Source organism: Castanea sativa, chromosome 1 (assembly GCF_040712315.1).
Source record: "Castanea sativa cultivar Marrone di Chiusa Pesio chromosome 1, ASM4071231v1".
NCBI lineage: Eukaryota > Viridiplantae > Streptophyta > Magnoliopsida > Fagales > Fagaceae > Castanea > Castanea sativa.
This window is the reverse complement of record NC_134013.1, coordinates 79341905-79367985: the sequence shown is the minus strand read 5'-3', so window position 1 is coordinate 79367985 and position 26081 is coordinate 79341905. Positions and strand designations below refer to the sequence as shown.

The 26081-nt window shown below is 38.7% G+C and overlaps 1 protein-coding gene across 1 annotated transcript; it reads left to right on the top strand.

The window, feature by feature from the left end:
• Positions 1-894: 894 nt before the first annotated feature.
• LOC142614184 (protein S-acyltransferase 24) lies at positions 895-15224 on the top strand. The gene is made up of 13 exons (XM_075786736.1): positions 895-1427; positions 2630-2770; positions 6341-6453; positions 7083-7162; positions 7294-7457; positions 8500-8638; positions 8733-8832; positions 9476-9533; positions 9800-9877; positions 9969-10067; positions 10378-10456; positions 10561-10709; positions 14505-15224. The coding sequence occupies exons 1-13, from the start codon at positions 1134-1136 to the stop codon at positions 14934-14936; spliced, it is 1926 nt and encodes a 641-aa protein (XP_075642851.1). The 5' UTR covers positions 895-1133; the 3' UTR covers positions 14937-15224.
• Positions 15225-26081: the final 10857 nt, after the last annotated feature.

Here is a 26081-nt window from a genome sequence, read left to right as displayed (position 1 = left end):
CCACGATAATAATTTATAAAAATATTATTAAATAGGTTGTTGGTGCAACATTATTATTTTTTCAGTATGACTTTATTTATTAAAAATAAAATAAAAATATACTAAGCATCGGCAGTGCGGTTATTTTGTAAATATATAATATATGCATACAGTATGACTTTATTTATTAAAAAGTAAGTAAAAAAAATATTTTTTATAAAAATAAAAAATAATCTAATAAAACATTTAATGCACCTTAACTACGGCATGTTTATGGCATTAGCTTACCTTAAAATAATGAGTTATGCTAGAGATACAAGTTTTTATACCCAAAAAAAATTTGCAAACCAGTGACGTGAAGCGTGATTATTGGTAAATAAAAAAAAAAAGTTAATGATGAGTTTTTTTTTTTTTTGAGAATTATGTTAATGATGAGTCTAGATGAAAATTAATATTTTTTTTTTGAGAAATGATATGTCCACAATATTTTTATAACATTTTTACAACAAATTTTAAGTGGCAAGATGTTACTGGTTGTTATTGTTGGGGCAAAAAAGTAATCTTAGTGTTAGGTTCAAATTTGAACCAATAACAACTAACCACCTATGATTTGTTGTAAAAATGTTGTAAAAATGTTGTGGACGTAACGCTTTTTTTTTTTTTGAGAGAGTTTCATCGTATAACGTCCGAAATGATAGAGCTTTTTAAGACACCAATCAGTTTTTGATGTAGGCGAGAATTGAATCTTAAAAAAACTAATAAGAAGTTAAACACGTCAATAACTTGTAAAAATATTGTAAAATAATTTTTAGCCGCAGCATTATTATTCAATATAATAAAATCAAATATATCATTTAAAAAAAGAAAAAAAAGAAATGTAGCCATGTTATGTAGCCAGTGCTGTATTGTGGTGCCATACTCATCATTCTTGATATTGTCATTTTACGAAGGTTCATAGGTAATTGATCTGCCTTCTCCTCTTATCTCTCTCCCTCTCTCTCTCTCTCTCTCTCTCTCTATCAGTCAAACAGGGAGGCGACGAAGACCCAAATCTCTCTTTCTCTGTAGCATTGCCCAATAGAGAATTCCAAAGTCAACAAAAGCCAATTCCTATATTAATTTGTATCAAATTATTTTTGGGGTTTTGAAGAGAAATGTCGTCGGAGATCGAGGTCGTCGAAGAGGTCGAGTCTCGTGACCAAGCATCATCTTCGGCTTTGGCTTTGTCCGCCGATTCGGGCGGCGGCGGAGGTGTAGCCAATGGAGTTGGAGAAGATAGCTTGCGAAACGATGTGTACACGGCGGCGGCGTACGGGGATTTGGAGAAGCTGCAGAGATTGGTGGAGGAAGAGGGTTGCTCTGTTTCGGACCCCGATTCACTCGGCTACTTCGCTCTTCAGTGGGCTGCCCTCAACAACCGCACTGCCGCTGCTCAGTATATTATCGAGGTTCTCTCTTCTTTTTTTTTTTTTTTTCTTTGCTTAATTTATTTTGTTTCAATGGGTTTGAGCTTTGTTTTGTTAAGCTGTTATCTTTTATGCATGTTCTTTTGGGTGTTTGATGAATTTTCTGAATTGGGTTCTTTTTGTTTCAATGGGTTTGAGCTTTTCTTTATTAATTTTTTTTAAAAATCTTTTATGTATGTTCTTTTGGATGTTTTGATGAATTTTCTGGATTGGGTTCTGTTTGCTTCACTTACTATGACTCGATGCAATGCTATTTTTGGAAAAGTTTATTAGATTGCTGCTGTAAGACCAGCTATGCTATATGGTACGGAATGTTGGGCTGTTAAGAAAAAAAATATATTCATGAAATGAGCGTAGCTGAAATGAAGAAGTTAATATACAAGGAAAGATAGGATTTTGAAGTATGAAATTTGTTTAAAGATAGGGGTGGGCCCTGTTGATGAAAAAGACAAGGGAGTACTGCTTGAGATGGTTTGGTTATGTTTAGAGGGAAGTGACTAATGTACTGATAAGAAAGCTTGAGTTGATTCTAGCTGAGGGAATGAAAAATGGTAGAGGGAGACTAAAAATAAACGTTAGTTGAAGTAGTAAAAAATGACATGTCAATTAAGAAGTAATAATGAATATGACTTTAGATAGAATAGAATGGAGGAAAAGAATACCTGTGGCCAACCTTGATTAATCTGTTGAGGATCCATAGCCAACCTCAAAAAAAAAAAAATCTGAGACTAAGGTTTTGTTGCTATTGTTTTAATTTTTGTTTAGTGCGATTACTGAGGTCTTGTGTTGTGTGTTCTTTTGGTTATTTGATGGGTTTTACGAATTGGGTTTGCTTCACTTGCTATGTTGTTAAGCTTTGTGTATGTGGGTCTTTGTTGAATGGGGTTGTAGTTGATTAGTTTTGGTGTGTAATTGAGCTTGCTTGGTGTATAATAGAAGTAACGTGTTCATTGTTTTTGGTTCTTTGATGGGTTATTGGATTGGTTTTTGGTTATTTTGGATGTTTAATTTTCAGCTGATGAGAAATTGAGGAAATCAAGCAAAGAAATGGAAGCAGATTTGGGGTTAATGTTTTGTGTCTATTGGTGGACAGAAAGTATACTTAGCTCAGCATTATATATTTAATTAAGTCTTGGAAAAAGAAAGCATTTGACTCTTCTAATTTAGATTTTCTTAATTGGCAGCACGGCGGAGATGTAAATGCAACAGATCAAACTGGGCAAACTGCGCTACATTGGAGTGCGGTTCGGGGTGCAATCCAAGCTTCAGAGGTGTTACTCCAAGAGGGTGCACGGGTCGATGTTGCAGATATGAATGGCTATCAGGTTGGTCTTATCTTCTTTCTTTAGATATTAACTATTCTTGTTCTTTCCAAAATATTAATTTTTTTTTATAAATATTTTATCTGGAATTCTGAAGTTAGAATTCATTGTTTATTCCCAAAAAAAAAAAAGAAAGTCCTGGACCTCCTGCTAGAGGATATTATAGATGTAATGATGCATTGACATGGATCCATCAGGGTCCAGTGCATGATAATTTATTGTTGCATGCATGTGTTCCATGAATATATGGGTATGGAAATAATTCAAGGCTTATATGTAAGCCCATCACTCATCAAATGGGCATGCTATTCTGTTTTCTAATAGTCTTTTCTTATTTCTGGTACTGTCGTTTCGGCAGAGGAATCTGATTTAACCCATAGACTTGAGCATTAGAATGCTGCTCTTGATTTTCAAACTTGTATCCTTTGGTAGATGCCTTGTTATCATTGGTAGGGATAATGTCTTGCATAGCATAGGTAAGAGGTAGATCCTGCTTATTTTTTAATTTCTTAAAAAATTTATCATGTGAACTTCCTTAGGACTGTGCTTAATTGTTGTGCTAAAAATAACATGTAGTTTATGATCCAATGTAGCACTTGTCTTACAATAACTTTAAGTGAGTGACATAGTTCCTCATGTATTAGAGTCTTCAATAGAAAGCTTCAGAAATTGCCTTTAGTAACTTCTCAGTATGAGAATTGGTGTTCTACTTATCTTTTCTCTGGAACCAAAAGGAGGAAGCTGTTTTTTCTTGTCTTGGCAGTAGAAAATACATTCTTTATTGGGTTATTTATGCCACTGTGCTGGAAACGTCTATATTTGTTGAAAGCGGAGACCTTACTGAAAAGCACTCTTTCGAGCCTTCCTACCTATTATCTATCTTTGTTCAATATCCCTCAAGCTGTGGCAGATAGATTAGAGCAAATTCAGAGGAATTTTCTATGGGGGTTGTCGGAGGATGTTTTTAAATATCTTTTGATTGCTTGGGACAAGGTATGTTGGCTGGTGGAGGTAGGTGGATTGGGGATCAGGAAGATTGGGTTATTTAACCAAGCTTTGTTTGGTAAGTTTTTATGGCATTTCAGGAGGGAAGTGAATCGTCTATGGCGTTAGGTTATAGCATCCAAATATTGAGAGGCTAGAGGGGGCTGGTGTACTTGAGTTGATAGAGGAACTCATGGATGCAGGATGTTGAAGAACATGTGCTGAAAGCTTTTTAAGAAATGTGGTGTATGAGGTGCGAGAGGGCCATCGTATTCGGTTCTGGCATGATCCTTGGTGAAGGGCCTATTCCCCTAAAGGATCTCTATCTGGATCTGTTTGTGTGTTCTGTATCTAGAGAAGCTAGGATTTCTGATTTGATTTCTCTTGCATCAGATGGGAGAACTAGGAGTTGGAATATATAGTTTCCGTGCTTTTCAGGATTGGAAATTGGAGGGAGTTTTTACTTTTTTTGAGCTCATTTATTCCTAACTATCTAGGGGTGAGGGTGATGATACCTTGAATTGGCAGTTGTCTTGGAAGGGTGTTTTTGAAGTGAGGTTGATGCAGGATGGTTTAAGAAATTCAGCACTATACTAGGTTTCTTGATGAATTCTTGAATAAGGATTATTGTTTAAGAGTTTAGGTTAAAAAAAGAATGAATGTTGACAGCTGCTTGGGGCTTAAACAGGGGATATCAGAAAATAACATAAATAAAACACTAGGCAATCACACCTAGGTCTTCCTAAACATCACACCTAGGGTTCCTTGGCATCACACCTCGGAGAAGTTTGCATCACACAAACAAAGCGTAAATAAGCTGCTGAATTTTATCAATCAAAATATTCTTCCATAACATGACTACAAAAGAGTCTTTATATAGAGACTATAGTTATCCTTTTCCTAGTAGGACTTGAACTCTAAATAACCTATTCCTTGAATGAATAGAAATACTAATAATAATTAAATAAAAGACTTAATAATGTGTAAACATAAAATAAGACTCATGGGCCTTTGGTACGGCCAAGGATAGCCCTTTTCCAGATTTCTGGAGATTACCAAATTTCCTTGAGCTCTTCCTTGTCCTCATCAGAGGTCTTATTAAATTTTTTTACTAAAGCTTCCTTCTGTTTCTTTCCCTTGGAGAGCATATAGTGCATAAAGGTACCCAAAAGGGTGTTTTTCTTTTTATGGACAGCGGTATGAGGAAATATCCTTACTATTGACAATCTTATTAAGAGGGGGCAGACCCTTGTTGATTGGTGTTGTCTGTATCGATGTGATGGAGAAATTGTGGACCATCTTTTGCTCCACTGGAAGTTTGCTCTTGCTTTATGGAGTGAGATTTTGTGTTTGTTTGGGGTTCAGTGGGTAATGCCAAAGAATGTAGCCTCTCTTCTATTTGCTTGGAGGAACTGGTTGGGGAAACATTGTTCAAGTATTTGGAATATGGTACTGGCATGTCTAATGTAGTTAATTTGGCGGGAACATAATACTTGTATTTTTTAAGATGTGGAGAGACCTTTGGATCTAGTGAAGTCTCTATTAGTTGGGACTTTGTTTGATTGGTCTCATATTTTGGGGTTTTGCGCATTGTAACTCTATTTCTGTTTTCCTTCAATCTGTTGGCTTTTCTTTCTGATTTGGCTCTATTTGTTTCACGTATAGTGCGTTCATCATTGTGAACATGTTGTACTTCTTTTTACTCAATCAAGTTTCTATTACCCATAAAAAAAAGATACTGGAAGAATATTTTTTGTAGGAGAAATTCAGATCTATGGGTAAAATATGTGAAATATGGAATGAGCATAAAGTTTATTGTGTTGCAAATATAAGAAAAAGTAAAGAATATCATGTGCATTTAAAATGAATGTCCAAATCGTATGCAATTAAGCACTGAAAGATAAAGATCAGGTGACAAAATTGCATTACAGGAGCATGTTTGAGTCCCCCACTTTCCTCCCATTTCCTAAATTTTAGATTTTAATCATTGCACCGCTGAAAATGGGTGTCTACACCATGGTTCACCTGATTCAATCCATCTATTACAACATCATTTGATGTGGCTTCTCAAAAGCTAGATCCTTTATGTGGTTCCTGAGCACTGGGGTTCGATCCTTTATGTGATTGAGATGCATAATTCTTTAGAATGTGGAGATGGTCCCAGTTTTTGTGTGGTGGAAGGATGGATTAACATGGTCATCTGTTTAAGTTTCTTATACTTTGAATTTCATTTTTTCGATTATTATTATTGTTGTTATTATTATTATCAGTTTGATATGTAACAAATCTTGGACAACTCCATTTACTCTTTATGTAATTTCTGTGTTATTAGTTTGGATTATATTCTAGGTTCACAATTTAAATACATTTTTCGTACAGAGGGGGTGGGGTTTGAACCTGGGAATCTCCCTATGGCATTGAGCCTCTAGGGTCTTGGGCACAGTTTATATACTTTCAACTGGTATATACTTTGGCCCTCAACATTTCTGGACAGGTTTAAATTAAAAAAAAGATCTCTTTTTACTTATCAAAAAATAAACTCTGGACTGTGCATATTAATAGTTATCTTTATCTTTGACTTGAGTGCAGTCAACACATGTTGCAGCTCAATATGGTCAGACAGCTTTCCTCTATCACATTGTTTCCAAATGGAATGCTGACCCTGATGTTCCGGATAATGATGGAAGAAGTCCTTTACACTGGTACTTGAGAATTTTAACTGCATCATCTATTGATGTTGAAATGAAAATTTATTGAATGTCATGCTCTGCTTTTTATTTATTTATTTTATCACACTGATGTAACAGTTCACTTAGTTTGCGAATGTCATATCTAAATGTTAAAATGTCTGTCTATTTTGGTTTTTAACCATATTTAGAGGAGTAAAATTATACTTTTTCTCCTGTTTTTGACTTCTTTCAGTATGTGTTTTCAAATTAATTTTCTTCCTTTTTTTTTCTTCCATGCATGAGTTTGCGCATGACAATTGATCATTGTCAATGGAAAGCTGCTTTATATTATCATAAGTGATTTTACATGATATATCACACATGTTCTACCTTCCATGTATCCTATTAAATTATTTTTTGTTTTTCTACTCTGTATGAAATATTTTTTCTAATATTGTTAAATTGTTCACTGGTGATGTACTGTGATGCTACTAAACATTGCGTGGCAGTACAGTGGATAAGTTTGTTTTATGGTACTTTCACCTTAATTTGTAGTCCTTGCTCAATCATATTATATATTTCCCATGGCAGAAGTTTTTTGTATGTTCTTGCTCAGTTTGAGATTGGAGGAATTTATTATATATTTTCTGGCTGAATTTTAGGGCTGCTTATAAAGGTTTTGCAGACTCTATTCGTCTTCTTTTGTTCCTGGATGCATATAGGGGTCGCCAGGATAGAGAGGGTAAGTTCTCATGCTAAGTTCTAAAGTTCAACACTGGACAGTTTTACTTTTCCAAATAGATAAAGGAGCAATATATACTTTTACAAATCAATCATTATACCTATTACCTTGTTTTCTTGTGGTAATTCTAGGTTGCACTCCTCTCCATTGGGCTGCTATCAGAGGTAACTTAGAGGCATGCACAGTGTTAGTACAGGCTGGCAAGAAGGAAGACTTGATGGTGACTGATAACACTGGACTTACGCCAGCACAGCTCGCTTCTGATAAGAATCACAGACAAGTTGCCTTTTTCCTTGTAGGTGATTCATAACCAAAACACTTTAAGTTTGGTTAGTAATGTTACTTTGACAGATGGTTTTTTTCTCTATACCTTTCTTACATGACTCCGGGTGTTCGTTGTCAACTCATTTTAATGATGAGAATACTTTGTGGCGGAATAAAGGTTGTTTTGGGACCTGAACTTGCATTCAAGTTTCCCTGACAGCTAAACTTCCTTGAGAATTTTCAGCAAGAATTCTACGCGCCAGTGCATGAACAAGTGTTTTTTGAGCAATCAAATTCTGTATGCTCCTTGTTTCTACTGTCTGTCTATCCCAGCGTTTTCAAATGTGTATGGTTGTCTGTCTGTATCACATTGATCCTGTAAACAGTTTAGAACTTGGCTTTAATGTGATACACTCCCTGGCCTGGGTATCTTGGGGAAGTTTTTCATCTCCTGGAAACTTGGCCTGAATGCTTCTATTGACAATTGAACATCCAGGGTATTTCTATATGTATATCAATATTAGATATTCAGATTCTATGCGAAGACATTTTATTATTTTTCTTTGTTACTGTTGCAGACCATGGATTTCTGGCTTTTCTTACTTTGGAATTATTCAAAGAGCTTTAGATATGGAATTGTGAAACACTTAAAACAAACATTTTTATGAACCTTTGTGTATTCAAAGATCTGATTTCCTTGTCAGACACTACTGCCTTCTTTCTTTTTTGATAATGACACCACCGCCTTCTTTCTGCCCTTGATGGGTTGATGTAGGTAATTCTGAATGCATATCTTTGAAGTCTCTAACTTGACACTGACAATTACTGACAGAGAGTTTTACTTGATTCACAATACTAACTTTTGAGGTAGCTTGACTTGGTCTTTTATCTTTTTACCTGTATAATTGTCCTCTTACACAGGCTTTCCTTGCCAAGTTGGGGATTTTTGAAAATGAATGTTTGATTATGCTTATGAGATTTGCTGAAATATACTACATGTTTTATGCTCTGATTTTAAAAGAAAGAAAGAAAAAGAAACAGCAGCTTTATGGTTGATGTATCTTATTTTGCAGGGAAATGCTAGAAGGCTCCTTGACAAACGTTTTGATGGGAATAGCCGCCTTGGAAAAATTTCAAAATTAGGACTTGCCCCTATACTTTGGTGTTTAATATTTCTGCTACTCATGACTTATACTCAATCTATCATCATTGGTATTTACCCTGAGCTTGTGTGAAACAAATTAGAACTATTTGTTTCATGTTATGATTATGCGAACCGTGCTTTGTTTTTTCACGTTGGCTGCAGCATCAAATCTTCCAAAGTTGACTGCTGGCTCGGGTCTCTTTGCATGGTTAGGTGTTTTCTTGGCATCTGCAGGACTAGTTATGCTTTATAGGTGTAGCAGGTATGTTAGTGCTAGAAACTGAATGAGTTGAATCTGTACTGGCTATGTCAAGTTATATCAGTGATTGATGCTGGTCTCCTTTTATTCCCCCCATTTTCACTTGAAATCTTTTAAGTTTCTAATTTTAGTCATGCTTAGTTTTCAAACATGGTGGCTCTCTCTCTCCCTCTCAATTTCTTTGGCGTCAGTTATCTTTCTTTCTTCTAGTCAATTGTTTTTTTTTTGGCCCACCAAACTTTGCATTTAATTGTCCATTGTCCTTCACTTTTCCGAGTGTATTAATTGAAGTGAGATTGGTGTGGTCAACTGTCTGACATCATAATCTTTCTTTTCAGTAATGATTTGATGTTAATAATTGACCCAAGATAATGAATTTGCTCAGCATTAACTCTAGAGTCTGGCTATCCTTTCATTAATAATCACCCAATTTTCATTTTAATAAGAATAATCACACTGAATGTTCATGTCTATGCATGTTATGAAAATTGACCATGTACTAACATGCACCTGCACATCTGCATATAACCCATGGTGATGTGCTGCTAGAATGAGTACTTCACATATCTGCAAGTAGTTTAGACATGGGAAAGGAGCATGGTTTATGTTATATAATTTTTGGTTGATCTCTCTATTTCCTTTGCAGAAAGGATCCTGGTTTCATTAGAATGAATGTGCATGATCCACAAAACATGAAAGATGATGTGAGTATTATTCTATTTTCATTTAGCCTCTTTTAGTTCTTATATCTCTTACTGATTAGACTGCATATTGTTCTTTTTTTCACTCCCCATCTTTCTGTTGTAAATCTCACTGATTGAGTGACATTTATATCATTGTTTTCAGAATCTCTTTATATTCTTTCAGCATTATTTATTTATTTTTTTAAACTGTGTTTAGAATTTTGAGTTTGGATATGGTTTCCAATTTCAACTGATTGTGGATACTTTTATTTTCTTACTTTTGTTAGGAACCATTGTTGAAGATAGAGATAAATAATCCTGCTTTGCTATCAGGGAATTGGTCTCAGCTCTGCGCAACATGCAAGGTGCAATCTCCTGCTGACATTCATAGCCACCGTGTACTTATTGTTTACTTTGAATATTTCCTAACAAGATGTCCCTTTTCACTGTTATTAGATTGTCAGGCCTCTCCGTGCAAAGCATTGTTCCACTTGTGATCGTTGTGTTGAACAATTTGATCATCATTGCCCTTGGGTATCCAATTGTATTGGCAAGGTGGTTCGACATTGATGAGTTATTTAATTTCATGTCTGTCCTTCCTTTTTCCAGTTAAAATTATAATTTATTATGGACACACTAGTATTTTTGGTGTTAATGTTAGCAGAGTTATCATTAACAGCCTTTTCTCCTTTCCTAGGCTGTTCTGAAATATGTTTAATCACAGATAATATCATAATTAATGATTTTGACATGATCTTAATATTGTGCTTTTGGTTGTAACAATTCTTTTCCACTTTGTGTACATGTAGTTCTCCGTATTGATCAATTTTAGTCTGATTTAGCATATATCAATTTCTGTTTCCAGAAAAACAAGTGGGATTTCTTTGCATTCCTTGTTCTAGAAGTTTTGGCAATGTTGATCACTGGTGCAGTTACTCTTACAAGTATGTGTATAAGTTAGTTTTGTCTTCAACTTATTGATCAAGTTACTTTTTCTGGGTTCTTTGGTGGCCTAGTCTGCTGAAAGAAAATAATTTGATGCTTGCAGGACTTTTAACCGATCCACTTGCACCACCTTCTTTTTGGAAGTGGATCAACCATGCTGGTAATCAACATGTTGGTGCTCTATCATTTCTGATTGTGGATATTTTTCTCTTCTTTGGCGTGGCAGTTTTAACACTAGTACAAGCTTCTCAGGTACGTCTATGGGATCTGCTTTACTTTCAATACATTTGCAATGCTGGGACTCTGGTGCTGTTTTACTATTGATTTTAGCTCATTGCCAACCAAAAAAACTATTGGCTTGTATAATAATTGAATTCATAATCCTATGCTGCATCTCTATTCTGCTCAAGGTGTGATGCACTTTTATGTCACATTTTCATTAGGTCTAAGACAATTGGCATTAGCTGTGCAACTTTCAGCCTTTATTTAATGATTAGTCTAGTTTTTTTGGAGTGTCTGGCCTATCTAGGATGACTTTTCTGATCTTGCCATCAGGGATCTTTCTGCTGCTGCAGGATGATTGACTGGATATTGTCCTGCATTTAACCTTTGTATTAGTGACTTTTTCATTGTTCCTTAATTTAAAAAAAAAAAAATAGAAAAGGGGCTATTATTAATATATAGGGCTGATTGCTGTAAACTCACTTGTGGTTTGACCTGAATTCACATTGCCTACCTGTGATTTGAAAAGTGTCACTTTGCCCACCTGAGGTTCAGTCCGTTTGTTCTTGTAACCCATTTCTGTTAAAAACAAGGGGTGAATATGTAATTTTGCTCACCTTTTATGTCTTTCTCCTCCAAAAAACAAAAAAACAAAAACAAGATTAAAAAAAAAAAGTGAAAAAAGAGCTCAATTGCTCATCATTATTATCATTAGCCTGGATGGGTAGAATAATTAATGCATCATGTCATACTCATACTTCTCCTAAAGAAAAATAGAATAACATAAAGTCAATATTATATAAAAAGAAGGGGTGGGAAGGATTCCTTTAACTTGAGTAGCAGCAGTTTCATGGAAACTAAATTTGTGAAAAATATTTTTAAATTCTTCATATATTCAATCATCAAACTCAGCAGGCTTTGGGACATACTCCACTTCAACTTGCAGAAAAGTCTACGAATTTCCAAAATATAAGAGAAATAAACATGGTCAGAACCATGTACCAGAACTTCTTGATTTAAAATTCATCAAACAACGAGAATATGGGTATTACAAGATCTTAATACTCTCTTTTTAAGCTAATGCAAAACCAGCTTAAATTGAAGATGAAATTCATCTATCTTATTCAGTTAGTCTTCTTCTTTGGTAATGTGAAAACATAACTTTCTTCTCTGTTTCCTCTTTTTTCTTCTTTGTACTTTGTGTCTCCTCTGTGTTTTATTGGACTCACAGTGCCTTTAACAATGCAGACTTTTCTTTTTTATCCAAAAAAAGAAAAGAAAAGGGATGGGCAACTATTATATTCCACACTGCATGTTTGCTCTCCTTCCCCCTCTTTGCTAAGCTGTCAGCACATCCGTTGGCCTCACGGTGCCAATACACCATGGGTTGTTAGCCAATTAATAACAAGTTTTGAATCTACTTCTAATATGAGATGCTTATACACTAGTTGCCCTGCTAAGTTTAAACCATATCTAACAGCCCATAATTCAGCAATATTATTTGTAGTAGTGCCAATATGCAACTAAAACCCGTTAACACAATGGCCATACCTAACTCTAATGACACCCCCTCCCACTGCCTTACCTTGATTGCCTACCGTGCTGCCATCTTTATTTAAGGTAATAAAAGTGTCAGTCCATGGTGTCCAAGCAACTATTTGTGTTTTCCTGGGGAAGGATTTGCTTCACGGGGTGGGCAAGGTATTAGTACTCTAATGCTAGGTGTAGGGTTCTATATTTTATTTGATGAATTAAACAATTAATGGATCTAAAAATTGTAGCATTCCTAGATAACCATAACTGCCATAGTCCAAATGCAAACATAACGTTCCAAGGTATATGATGGTCGGGAACCAGAGTATTGTTATCTAAATTTTGATGCAACCAACACGGCAAAGGAAGTTGGAAGAAATCCAATCGTAAGTTGCCTAGGAATGCTATCCAAAACTCTCTTGCCCAGTGGCAGTCTCGAAGAACATGTATGGTGGATTCAGGTTGAATACAATGGGGACAGTCTTGGGAAATTCCATTCTGTATATGGGCTAGATATTTCATTTAGGTTGTCGATTATGGGTGCATTTCCAGATAAAGAAGTGGATTTTATTAAAACATGGGGCTTTCCAGATCCAATCCACTGACCTTTGTCAAAGGTAATAGCCTCACAGTGGTGTAAGTGTTTGGATGCCTCTTTGACTGAACACTGCCTGGTATCACTAGGCTGTGCTAGATGGTCTGGCATTATCTGATATTGAGCTATGGGTGTGCTTCTGAGTCTCCTGAATCGGAGTAGGAAGTTGTCGAGTAAGTAAATCTAAATTCCAGTCTGTATCAGATTGAACTGATGCTACCCTTCTTTGTTCTTGGTTCTTCTTCCAAGGAGATTGTGCCTTTTATCCTTGCCCCAAAAGGGGATCACCAGACAACTAATTTTCCCACCAGAAGCTGATCTGGTTCCCATTACCTAGTTTCCATTGCATACCCTTAATCAGATGGGTGACACCAAAATGTATGCCTTCCAGATATGAAGTGAACATTTTGGAAGTGGTGTGTGGGAAATATTTTGAATAAAAAATAAAAAAAATTTCTTTCAAGTCATTCATGGTTTTTTAGTTTGGGAAAGGTTTTGTTGCATACTTGTATGCAGGAATTCCTGTAAACAGGGGTATGTGGCAGCAAAAAGAAAGAGATGTGTTCAAGGGTCATGTGCTGTGCACATGACCAGGTGGACCTTATACACTTGTCCCTTTCTTTTTGCTGCCACATACACCCTTTTAATATAAGTATGCAGTAAACCTTTCCCTTTTAGTTTCCCTACTAGTGTCTATATTACCAATTTTTTTATTATCTCTTTTATTTAGGATTTGTCTTTGATGGTTTTCTTTTACGTGGCATGTAGTTTTTTCTAGTTTTGTTTGTGGTTTAAAATATAAATTTACGATCTCCTAATAGCTTAAGCTTAAGCTTTTGAGAGAAATGGTAATTTAACATGAAATCAAAGCTGGAAGTTCTAAGGTCGATCATTTTCTCCTTCACACTACCTCCCATTAAAAATCCCACATGTTGGGCCTCACCTATTAAAAGTGAGTTTGATCCCACACTCGAGAGAGAGTGTTATAATTTTGTGGTTAAATGATTAAACCATCTACTAATAGCTTAAGCTTTTGGAAGAATCGATAATTTAACAAGTTTTGTATGGGAGATTTGAGGGTTCTGGGGAATGCTTTGTGGGTCCACCCGCTGGATTCTCAGGGTGGAGAAGTCAATTTTTATGATTTTTGTTTAAAGAAATTTTTAACAGGCTTATCCCCCAAAAACAAAGCTCCTAAAGAATCTTATAAATAAAAAAAAAGCTATGGACAGAAGCACAAGGGAGATTAAGGGTTCTAGGGAATGGTGGTGGGTTTACACTCTGGATTTTCAGGGTGGATAAGTCATTGTTTGTAATCTTCTGCCTAAAAAAGCTTCTAAAAGAAGCGAAAAGAGAGAGAGAAGAGAGAGAGGGAGGGATGGAGAAATTCAGCGACACTCTTTGTCGTTGCTAATTGTGTGGTTTCTTTTGTGGGTTGAAGCAGTGATAAAATTTTGTGTCATGATATACCAAAAAGAAGTGCACACACGAGAGAGATCTTAACGTCTGATAACAGATATAAATTTGGAAGTAGAACATGGTGTAATGATATAAATTTAGTATTGAGTTGGATGCTCCTTTCTCATTCATCCATTTTGCAATCTTTCAGTTCTAATATTTAGCTTTCATCTATATGATATTTTCAACAATTTCTCTATCCTGTTACTAGTATTGAATCCTTTCTTATCTTGCCACAGATATCACGCAACATCACAACAAATGAAATGGCAAATGCAATGCGCTACAGCTACCTAAGGGGTCCGGGTGGTCGGTTCAGAAACCCCTATGATCATGGGATGAAGAAGAACTGTTCTGATTTCTTGATTAATGGCTACAACGAAGATGTGGAGTATATTGAAGAATCAGCTCAATCTGAGGAGATTGGAATGGTGCATATGACAAGGAATTCAAACTTACAAAATGGGGATGCCCAATCTCATCAAACAAATGGCAATAATGGCCATGTTGTCATCAATGTAAATTCTAATAGCACCAATACCCATCACGGGCATGTTCATTCTTCCCATTGCAGCCATAATAACCATGGAAAATCTAAGACTGACAGCATCCCGTTGGGCTTGGGTCTTGGTCTTGGAAGGAACACCGCACGCTCAGTTGTAGCCTCCTGATGTTAATATGTTGTCTGGTTGTAGCTGAAGTTGTGTTTGTATCATAAGGATGTACCTGATTTTTGATCCAACATATTCATTTAAAAAAATATATATATATATATTGCTCTTTTCTCCCCTTGCAAAAAGCTCATTCTTGTAGGTTTGTTTTAATGACTTAACCATAAAAGATTTTAAAAGCTGTATGTCAATGTAGCTCACTGGCCTTGTGTTGTGAAGGCACGTGGGTATGATGGGTTCCAATACCCGATGATTTTTGGTGCTTGAAGAAATATTGGTTGTTAAGCGATGGAAATCTCTCTGTCCCTAGTTGTTGTCTTCTGTAGTTACAACTTACAATATCATTTTTGTGATGATGAAATACATATAATTTTTTCTGATCGCTCTCTGGCTGTGTGAGCCTAAGGAGAATGTCAATATCTTCTATTGCACCTAAAGAGGGAGGTAGGAGTTGGAATGTACTATTCCATTGGGCTTTTCATGACTCAGAATTGGAGAGTGTGTATACCTTTCGAGCATATTGACATCAACATGCTCAGGGTGATGATATTCTGAGTTGGCAATTGACTCGGAAGGGTGTTTTTGATGTGTTCTCTTTTTATATTTCTCTTTTGGATGCTCCTTCTGTTTCTTTCCCTTGGAAGAGTGTTTGGTGTGTAAAGGTATCTAAACAGTGTATTTATTTTTATGAATAAGCAACTAGGGGTGAGATCCTCACAATTGATAACTTTGTTAAGAGGAACTTGTGAATTGGTGTTGTTTGTGTCATTGTGATGAAGAAACTATGGATCATCTTATACTTCATTGTAAGTTTGCTCATGCGCCATAGAGTGAATTATTTGTTTGTACTCATCTTAAGTGCAGTAGGTTTATTGTCGTGAACACATTGTACTTTTTTATTCAATAAATGTTCTATTACCTATATATATATATATATATATATATAAAATCTTGTACTATTTATAGCCAATCGTTTTGTGGATTAAGTCCACAAGACAGTTTTGCTGCTGGTATTGATCTTAAAATCACAAATTGAGAGGACGAATGGACAAAATTTCAAGCATTCGGCGTAAAAATAGAAAATTTTATAATACCTACTTTATGTAGAGTTGTGAAGTTATACTCTTTTGTGATTGTCTTTTATGTCTTCGATAAATTATAACCTACTTGGTGCGTTAAATGCTTTATCAACTTCAACAAATAATGCTTATAATTTCAACATGACAACGATGGCATGCACTACACCATTGGTAAAGAAATTCCACTTACAAAACAAAATTATATCTCTCACTACTCACAAGATATCTGTATCTGAGGGGCGCTCTTAATTCTTGACTTGCATCATGATTCTTTTCATGTTTCAATAACAAAGCCACATGGGTGCTTTATCTTATTGCCTCTATATATTATTTCTTTCATTTTTGGCGGTGGCCTAGCCCATAGTTTGAAAAGGACTTCCTAATTTCCTATAGATTCCTGTGAGCTACAAGTCTCTGGTTATAACTTTTTCCTTGCAAGTATCACTTTACTCACTATACCACTTGCTATTAAATTTTAAGGCAAATATGTAACACTATGTTTGACCAAAATTTATTTAAGTTTTTTAACTTTATTTTCATTCAAAAAATGAGTCCTCAAGTTTTAAGTTTAGTTAATTAAAGTTTTTCCATCAAATTTAGTTAAATGTTATGGTTAAGAGTCCAAATTTTTATTTTTTTTCTTCAATTTTTTTTAAATTAAAAAAATCCAATAAATTATTGAAAAATATCTTCCATATTTAAAAATAATAATAATAACGGAAGTTTGACAGAGAGACTTTAATTGAATAAACTTAAAACTTAGATCTTGACTCAATTGAACAGAAGTTAAAAGACTAAAATAGATTTTGATCAAAATTAGGGGTGTAATTTACATTTTTGTAAAAAAAAAAAAGTTTTATCATTTATGATTAAGTTACGTACATTGTCATTTCTTGTAAGTTAGTGGTTTCTTAATCTTTCTACTTACTAGTTTCTGAACTAATTAACACATTTTCTTGTAAATAAAATGTTCAATATCCGAGCCAGACGTGCACGTCTGAGACTCTGTGTTCGTTTTTTCTTCTTTGTGCTTACTTTTGTTCAGTTAAATTAAAGTTTCAGCCAAACATCAACTCCAAGTTGAAAGTTGAAACATGCACGTCTCTATATTATTTAATTATACAACTTTCTTTTCTTGCTTTTTAGCTTTTCTCATATACACTGATACACTGAATGCGTTTCTCTTTTATTTATTTATTTTTATTATTGTAAGTAAATGCCATATTGAATGTAATAATACGAAAACAATCTAAATCCCAAAGTGAAGCATGCATTGGATGAACATTTACTGTCTTACTAAGACTAATGTGTTTCAAATTTAAAACGTAATGTAATAGAGCCTATAATAAATTAGTTATTTCTTAAGAATAGTTATTCAATTGTTTGATTGTGTTTTTCCTTGGAATGACCATTCTTTAAAATGAAGAGTAATTATTACTGATAGAAGGAGTGAAATTGCTATTGCTTAACTTTCAAATTTAAAATGGAGAAAGGCTCCTACTCTTCCCTACTAAGTACTCCCTCTCTCCTATGCAAATAAGAACATTTCTTTGTAACCATTTATTCTCTACGCACTAGATAGTCTTTCTTGGCTTTGTTCTTAATTGATAAGATTTCTTGTCTTAATTTTTCTGTTCCTCCTTCCAGTACCATAAGAAAGAGACCCAACTTTATTTTTTGGCTGTCAAGAGAGACACCCAATTCTATATCGATAGGTTTCATTTTTATTTATTTATTAATTATTATTTTAAACTAATAAAAAAAGAGTCAATTATTCCCAGCATTGATATTTTTGAATTGTGAAACTCTCAGTTGTCTTATTGTTTATATCTACTTTGATGTCATAGCAAATTGAAAATTAATTCATAACATAATCTAATATGTGTAAAGTTTTGGAAAATTTGACTAAATATGATATTATTCCACTATCTTATTCATGTGTTATCACCGTATGGATGAATATTGATGAAGCAGTATCTCGTCGGTTTCTTTGGGATTCATCCAGATGGTTCCTGGCAGTACTCTGACGAACCTGCGGGAGCAAGAACTTATTCAAGTGGTCACCGGTGTGGTGCCTGCCACAACGTCTCCGATGGCAAAGTCAGTATGAAAGAAGGCAATAATCGAGGTATCAAGAATAGAATTGGTTCAGGTTGTGATGCTGTCTTTGTACCTTGTATTGGTGTTGCGAGGGTTTTATATACCCTTGGAGATTATAGCCGTTGGGGTGTTAATGACTCCCCTGATAACGTCTCTGGTGGAGTTATGGACTTTAATGCGTTTCCACCGGTTCGTCCAGTTGGTCTCGTAACAGTTGGGGCTTTATTGGCAGCATTGAATGGCATTAACTCCTTCTGATGACGCGGATACTGGTCATGTTCGTCCATGAAGACAGCTTCGTCTATGCTTAACTTCGTCAGTCCCATCAGATGCCCCCCGGGCTTCATGGTCGTCGGTGACGATCGTGGAAGCCGAACAGTTTTTTTTTTTTTGTCCTTTGGGATTTCGTGCCGCATTGAATGCGTGGTGGCGGTGTTACGTGGGTCGTGGCCACGTGGCTTGATGTGGTTGGAGAGGGACTGGCCCTTGGGTTTCCCGCCGATTTTCGGTTTTTACCTTCATTTGGTTTTTAAACTCCTTTCTTTGTACTTTACCTTTCATTTTCTTTCAAACTTTAGTTCACCTCCTCTGAGCACCCTCTTCGTATATTTCTTCGCTTCATTCCGAGTTTGGTGTTTGCTTAGCTGTTGGGCTTCTCGCTTCTCTTCTTTGAGGTAAGTTTTTTCTTCTTCTTCCTTCTTCTTTTTTCCTTCTTCGCAAGTATCTGATTTCTTTTTGGTTTTTTTTTTTGTTTTTTTTTGTTTCTTGGTTCTTTCTGTGTTCTTGTTTGTTTCTCCCCCTCTTTTTTGTTGGAATTTTAGTATTTTCCTATTAGCCTGGGAGTTCATGGTCAGTAATTTAGAAGTTAGGGAAGCTTGTCCTTCAATTTCTTTTCTCTTTGCTCGCTTAGGGGGGTCTTTAGGCGCTTTTCCCAATTTGAGGGGTCTTGTTTTTGAGGGTAGCAGCTTAGGCGTTGTTTTAGGTGACCTGTTTTCATTGCTCCGAGAGTCGATCGATTGGTTCGAAGGCTTGGTGAGGGAGCCGCAGTCGATGTCTGAAGTTAGGTCTAGTGACCTCGACACTGGGTTGTCGTCTAGCGACGGCCCTATGGAGGGAGATACAGCCGTTTCGACCTTTAGAGAGGTTAGGGCTTTTCATGCCCTCGTGGAGCCGTGCGGGTTAGATTCTGACGCCGTCAGTCGGTTTAGGGATAGGTTTCAGTTTCCAGAGCGGGTTCATGTTCGTCATCCTATTGACGATGATAGGGCTTGCCAGTTTTTCCTAGGTGAAGTGTGCTTCTATGAGGCCGCTTTTACTTGTGGACTTAGGCTTCCTGTCCACCCGTTTGTGATGGAGCTCCTGGCATATCTGGGGATTGCCCCTGGGCAGCTTATGCCCAATTCGTGGAGAATAGTGGTCAACTGTATGGAAATATGGTTGGCTGCTAACGGGGATATGATGAAGGTAAACGAGCTTGTTTATTTATACCGTCTAAAAGAGTCCAAAGAGTACGGGTATTATGAGCTAGTACCTTGGGAGAGAAGAACCAGGATCGTCAAGGGCTTACCTTCGTCCTTCAGGTACTGGAAGTCCAGATTTGTGTTTGTGTCTGGGGACGATTTTGAGACTCCCTCTAGCCAGGACTGGGGTGAGATCCCCAGGTTGCTTCGTCGGTGGGGAACCCCGACCTTAGGTGCGTCAGTCTCCTTTCTCGTTTTTTTTTTTTTGAGGTGCCTGATATGTTTTTAAGGCTCAATTTCCAGGACATCTAAAAATTTTCATGTGTATTTTTAGCCCAGTGTTTATGGGTTTTTTTTTGTATAAACAATGGCCTTTGGTTTTTAGGCTTTTATAATATCGTATCTACTTACACATGTTCTTCTATATGTCAATTTTTGTATCCGTCAGTAATGTACGTTCATTTGGTGGGAACGTTATTACTTAAGCCTTCTTCTGTACTTAGGCGTTCTTCTTTGTTTTTGCCGTTGTTAGTAATGTACATCCGTCCATGCGGAATCTTATTACTTAGGCATTTTTTTTGCTTTTGCCTTCGTCAGTAATGTACATCCGTCCATGCGGAATCTTATTACTTAGACATTTTTTTGCTTTTGCCTTCGTCAGTAATGTACATCCGTCCATGCGAAATCTTATTACTTAGGCATTTTTTTGCTTTTGCCTTCGTCAGTAATGTTCATCCGTCCATGCGGAATCTTATTACTTAGGCTTTTTTTTTTTTTTTTTGGTAGTGGGTCTCCGGGACTTGGTACCTGTATGAACACATTATTTGAACCATCATTTCATTAATTTTGAGGAATCGGTACATTCTTGATTTACATCTGTTGGTGGTACTTCTTCAAGTGTTCTATGTTCCAAGGTCGCGGGAGTTTTTTGTCCGTCTAGGGTCTCCAAATGATAGCTACCTTGCCGGGAGTAGTGCACGACTTTGTAAGGTCCTTCCCATGTGGGACCGAGTTTCCCGTGGGCGGAGTTTCTAGTTGCAATCGTCACCTTGCGTAGGACGAGGTCGCCAATTTCTAGTCTTCTGAGCTTGACCCTTTTGTTATAGTATTCAGTCATCTTCTGTTGGTACTTCATCGTCATGCTTGAGGCCTTGTCCCTTACCTCGTCTAAGCAATCCAGATTGATTCGAAGCTGGTCGTCGTTGTTCTCCTCGCGGAATACCTCTCGCCTGGTGCTGGCCATACCCACCTTGACTGGGATTACTGCTTCAGTGCCATAAGTGAGCCTGAAAGGCGACTCTCCCGTTGGGGTTCTTGCTGTTGTTCTGTAGGCCCACAAGACGTTGGGCAATTCTTCCGGCCATGCACCCTTAGCCTCGTCCAGCCGTGCTTTGATGATTCTGAGCAGTGTTCGATTAGTTACTTCCGTCTGCCCGTTTGACTGTGGGTGTCCAGGTGACGAGAACTTATTCCTGATACCTAGCCCTGAGCAAAAGTCTCTAAATCCCTGGCTGTCAAACTGTCGACCATTATCTGAAATGATTGTTCGCGGAATCCCAAACCTGCAAATTATATTTCTCCACACGAAGCTACGGATTCTCGCCTCGGTGATCGTTGCTATTGCTTCCACTTCGACCCATTTAGTGAAATAGTCGATAGCGACGAGCAAGAACCGTACCTGTCCTTTTCCAAGGAGTAATGGGCCGACGATATCAATCCCCCATTGTGCGAATGGCCATGGGGAGGTAATCGTTGTCATCTTTTCTGCTGGTAGCCTCTGGACGTTCCCGAACCTCTGGCACTTATCGCACTTCTTGACGAGCTCCGTAGCGTCTGCCTACATAGTTGGCCAGAAATATCCTGCTCTAATAACTTTGCTTGCCAGGGATCTGGGACCGGCGTGGTCTCCGCAAATCCCTTCGTGGATTTCGTGGAGGACGTACTTAGCTTCTTTCTCGTCGATACACTTCAAATAAGGCTGGGAGAACCCTCTTTTGTATAAGGTATCATTCAAAATTGTAAATCTGGTCGCCCTTGCTTTAATCTTCCTGGCCTCTATTAAGTCATGAGGGAGATGCCCGTCTTGAAGGTATGAGACGATTGGTGCCATCCAACCACCTATGTTCTGGATGGAGAATACTGGGACTTCCTCGATGCTAGGGTATTTCTGAATCTCCATGAGAATTTCATTGTTCGTTGGTTCTTCTTCAGACGAGGCCATTTTAGCGACCTCATCCACCGCTGCATTCTGGTTTCTTGGGATCCAGACGAAATTCAACTTATCAAACCCACGAGCTAAATGTTTAATCAGCTTGAGGTACTTCTGCATCCTCTCTTCCTTCGCCTCATAATCTTCCCTGATCTGCCCTATTGCCAGTTTCGAGTCACTCTGAATAAGCAGGTTCTTAATCCCAAGGGCTTTGCCAAGTCTTAGTCCCGTCAGTATGCCTTCGTACTCAGCCTCGTTGTTGGTTGCCAGGAATTTTAATTGGACACCATATTGGAGTTTTTCTCCATTGGGGGTGTTTATAATGACCCCTACTCCTCCCCTCCTTTGGGCTGACGATCCGTCAGTCTGAATCGTCCACTGTTCCGCCTCGTCTTTGCCGTCATCATCTTCTGGAAGGGTGAACTCTGCTATGAAGTCTGCTAGAGCTTGCGCCTTGATGGCCGTTCTGGGATGGTATTCGATGTCGAACTGGCTGAGTTCGATTGCCCATTGGACCATTCTCCCAGCTGCTTCAGGCTTGTTCATGGATTTCCTGATAGGTTGATCCGTCATTACAAGGATAGGGTGTGCTTCGAAGTATGGTCGTAGCTTTCGTGAAGCCACTATTAGGGCGAAAACGATCTTCTCGATCCTGGGATACTTGGCCTCTGCTCCTTGGAAGGCTTGACTGACATAGTAAACTGGGAGCTGCTTCTTATCTTCCTCTCTAATTAAGGCCGCACTGACGGCCGTGGCTGATGCTGCCAGGTATAAATAAAGGCTTTCCCCTGCTTTCGAGGGACTCAAGATGGGCGGGCTACCGAGGTAACGCTTGAGCTCTTGAAAGGCTGCCTCACATTCGTCAGTCCAGGCGAAAGCTTGCTTCAACGTTTTGAAAAATGGGAGACACTTGTCTGTCGCTTTAGAGACGAACCTATTGAGTGCAGCTATCCTTCCCGTGAGCTTTTGGACTTCCTTGACGGTCTTGGGTGATGCCATGCTGAGTATTGCTTGCACCTTCTCTGGATTTGCTTCTATTCCCCTTTGGGATACCATGAACCCTAAGAATTTTCCTGAAGCTACCCCAAACACACACTTACTAGGATTGAGCTTCATCTGGTATTTTCAGAGGGTATTAAATGTCTCTCCCAGGTCGTCCAGGTGAGTCAACTCTTCTTTGCTCTTGACGAGCATATCGTCCACATATACCTCCATATTTCTCCCAATTTGCTTGCTGAACATCTTGTTTACCAGTCTTTGGTACATTGCTCCTGCGTTCTTCAGTCCAAAGGGCATTACCTTATAGCAGTAGAGCCCTTGGCTTGTGATGAAAACAGTTTTTTCCTGATCTTCCTTAGCCATCTTTATCTGGTTGTAACCTGAAAATGCATCCATGAATGTTAGTAACTTATGTCCACCGGTAGAGTCTACCAACTGATCTATCCTCGGCAGGGGAAAACTATCCTTCGGGCAAGCCTTGTTCAGGCCCGTGAAGTCCACGCACATTCTCCACTTTCCATTTGCTTTCTTCACCAGCACGACGTTGGCCAGCCATTCGGGATAGTAAACTTCTCGGATGAAGTCTGCCTGCAACAACCTGTTAACTTCTTCCGTGATTGCTTGGTTTCGTTCGGGGGCAAAGACCCGTCGTTTCTGTTGGACGGGTTTTTTCTCGGGGTCTGTCTTCAACTCGTGCTGGATTACCTGGCATGGTATACCCGGCATATCTTCGTGACTCCATGCAAATACGTCCAAATTTCCTTTAAGGAAACGGACGAGTTCATTCCTCATCTTGGGGCTCATGGTCGTACCTATCCTCGTCACCTTTGAGTTTTCCCCCTCGACGAGTTCCATCGTTTCCAGGGCTTCCATGTTGTCTTCTTTTTCTCCTTCGATCGTCCATGTGTGGTTTTCTCCTGCAGCCAACACGGCCTGGTAGCATTCTCTGGCCAAAACTTGGTCTTATTTTACCTCGCCGATTCCGTCTTCGGTTGGGAATTTTATCTTTAGGCAGAAGGTGGACGTTGCTGCTTTCCACCGGTTGAGCGTGGGTCTTCCAATGATCACATTGTACGAAGAGGGGCAATCTACCACTAAGAAGTCCAGATGACGGGTCTGCTGCTTCGGGTAGGTGCCGATTGTGACTTTTAGCGTCGCAATGCCCTTGGGATATACTCTGTCACCGCTAAAGCTGACGAGGGGGGACTTAAACGGGCGCAATCTACCAGGACCTAGTTTCAACTGTTGGAAGGCCGATAAGTACCTGATGTCTGCGGAGCTACCGTTGTCGACTAGGATCCTCTTAGTGGTGAACCCTTCAATTGTGAGCGCTATCACCAGAGGGTCGTTATGGGGCTGCCTTACTCCCCTTGCGTCCTCTTCGCTGAAAAATATATCCTGGTTCGTCCGTTTTTGCTTCAATAGGGGTTCCATATGGACACTGTTTACTTGCCTCTGGCACGCTTTCTTGAGGGACTTGTATGATCCCCCCATGAAAGGTCCTCCTGCTATTGTGCTTATCTCTCCGATCACATCTTGTGGTTGAGATGGGCGAATCTCGTTCTTGGACGAGGTCTCGCGTTGGCTCGTGTCGCCCTTCCTGAACCTGCTGGAGTCCCCCTTTTTTACGTACTTCTGAAGCTTTCCTTTTCGTATCAATTCTTCTATTTGTCCTTTCAGGTCTCGACAATCCTCCATGTAATGGCCGTGATCCTTATGGAATCGGCAGTATTTGCTTTTGTCACGCACGCTTGGTGACGAGTGCAAGGGTCTCGGCCATTCTAGGTGGTGTTGGTCCTGGATCTGCGTCAAAATCTTATCAACAGGCATAATTAGAGGTGTGAATTTTACCGGTCGTAGAGCTTTCTCATCTTTTCGTCTGTCAATGTCACCTCCTCAGTGGCTTGGGCGCTTCCTTTTTTGTCCCCTGCGTTCGTCTTCCTTCCTTCCATCCTTCTTTGGCTTTTCCTCATCTACGATGGGCGCCAGTGCATCCTTAGCATTCATGTACTTTTGAGCTTTCAATAGCATCTCCGCCATTGTCCAGGGTGGATTTTTTGCTAACGAGACAAAAAATTCCCTGGACTTAAGCCCTGCTTTAAATGTCGTCAGCTGGACCTTATCGTCCACGTCGTCCACCTCTAGGGTCTCTCGAGTGAAGCGTTTTACGTATGACCGCAAGGTCTCCCTCTCTCCTTGCTTAATAGTGAGTAGGTGATCCGCTGGTCTCTTGGGGCGTTGCCCCCCGACAAAATGGCGCAGGAAAGCATTACTTAACTGCTCAAAGTTGTCGATGGACGAAGTGGGCAATCTCATGAACCACTCTCGTCCAGCTCCCTTCAGCGTAGTGGGGAAAGAACGACACATGATCTCATCAGGGGGCTGTTGAAGGCCTAAGGTCGTCTTGAAGGTGTTAAGGTGATCTTGGGGATCCTTGAGCCCGTCAAAAGGCTCGAGCTGAGGCAGCTAAAATTTCGCTGGTACCAGTCGTTCTAGGACTGCCATGGTAAAAGGGGAGTCTGTCGCTCTGACCATTTTATCCAGGCTTCGATCGGTCTTTTCTTTGATGGCATTTCTTAATTCATCCATCTCCTTCCTCATCTCTTGGAGGATGTTGGAATGCTGTTCCTCTGGGGTTACCGTTCTTCGTGGGTCACTTCTTCCATGGCTATCCCCTTCGTCCTCTTGGACAGCTCTTGACCGGTTCTCTTCTTGCTGTAACCTCTATCTCATCTCTTGATTCTGTCTGGTAAGTTCTTCGACAGTGGCCGCGAGATTTTGGACTTGCTGTGCCAAGGCCGCTGAGTCCTGGTTGGATTCCATCTGGAGCTGGTAGGAACCACGTTCTTGTTGTATGAGAAAGTCGTTCCCACAAACGGCGCCAAACTGATGAAGCAGTATCTCGTCGGTTTCTCTGGGATTCGTCCAGATGGTTCCTGGCAGTACTCTGACGAACCTGCGAGAGCAAGAACTTATTCAAGTGGTCACCGGTGTGGTGCCTGCCACAACGTCTCCGATGAAAAAGTCAGTATGAAAGAAGGCAATAATCGAGGTATCAAGAATAGAATTGGTTCAGGTTGTGATGCTGTCTCTGTACCTTGTATTGGTGTTGCGAGGGTTTTATATACCCTTGGGGATTATAGCCGTTGGGGTGTTAATGACTTCCCTGATAACGTCTCTGGTGGAGTTATGGACTTTAATGCGTTTCTACCGGTTCGTCCAGCTGGTCTCGTAACGGTTGGAGCTTTATTGGCAGCATTGAATGGCATTAACTCCTTCTGATGACGCAGATACTGGT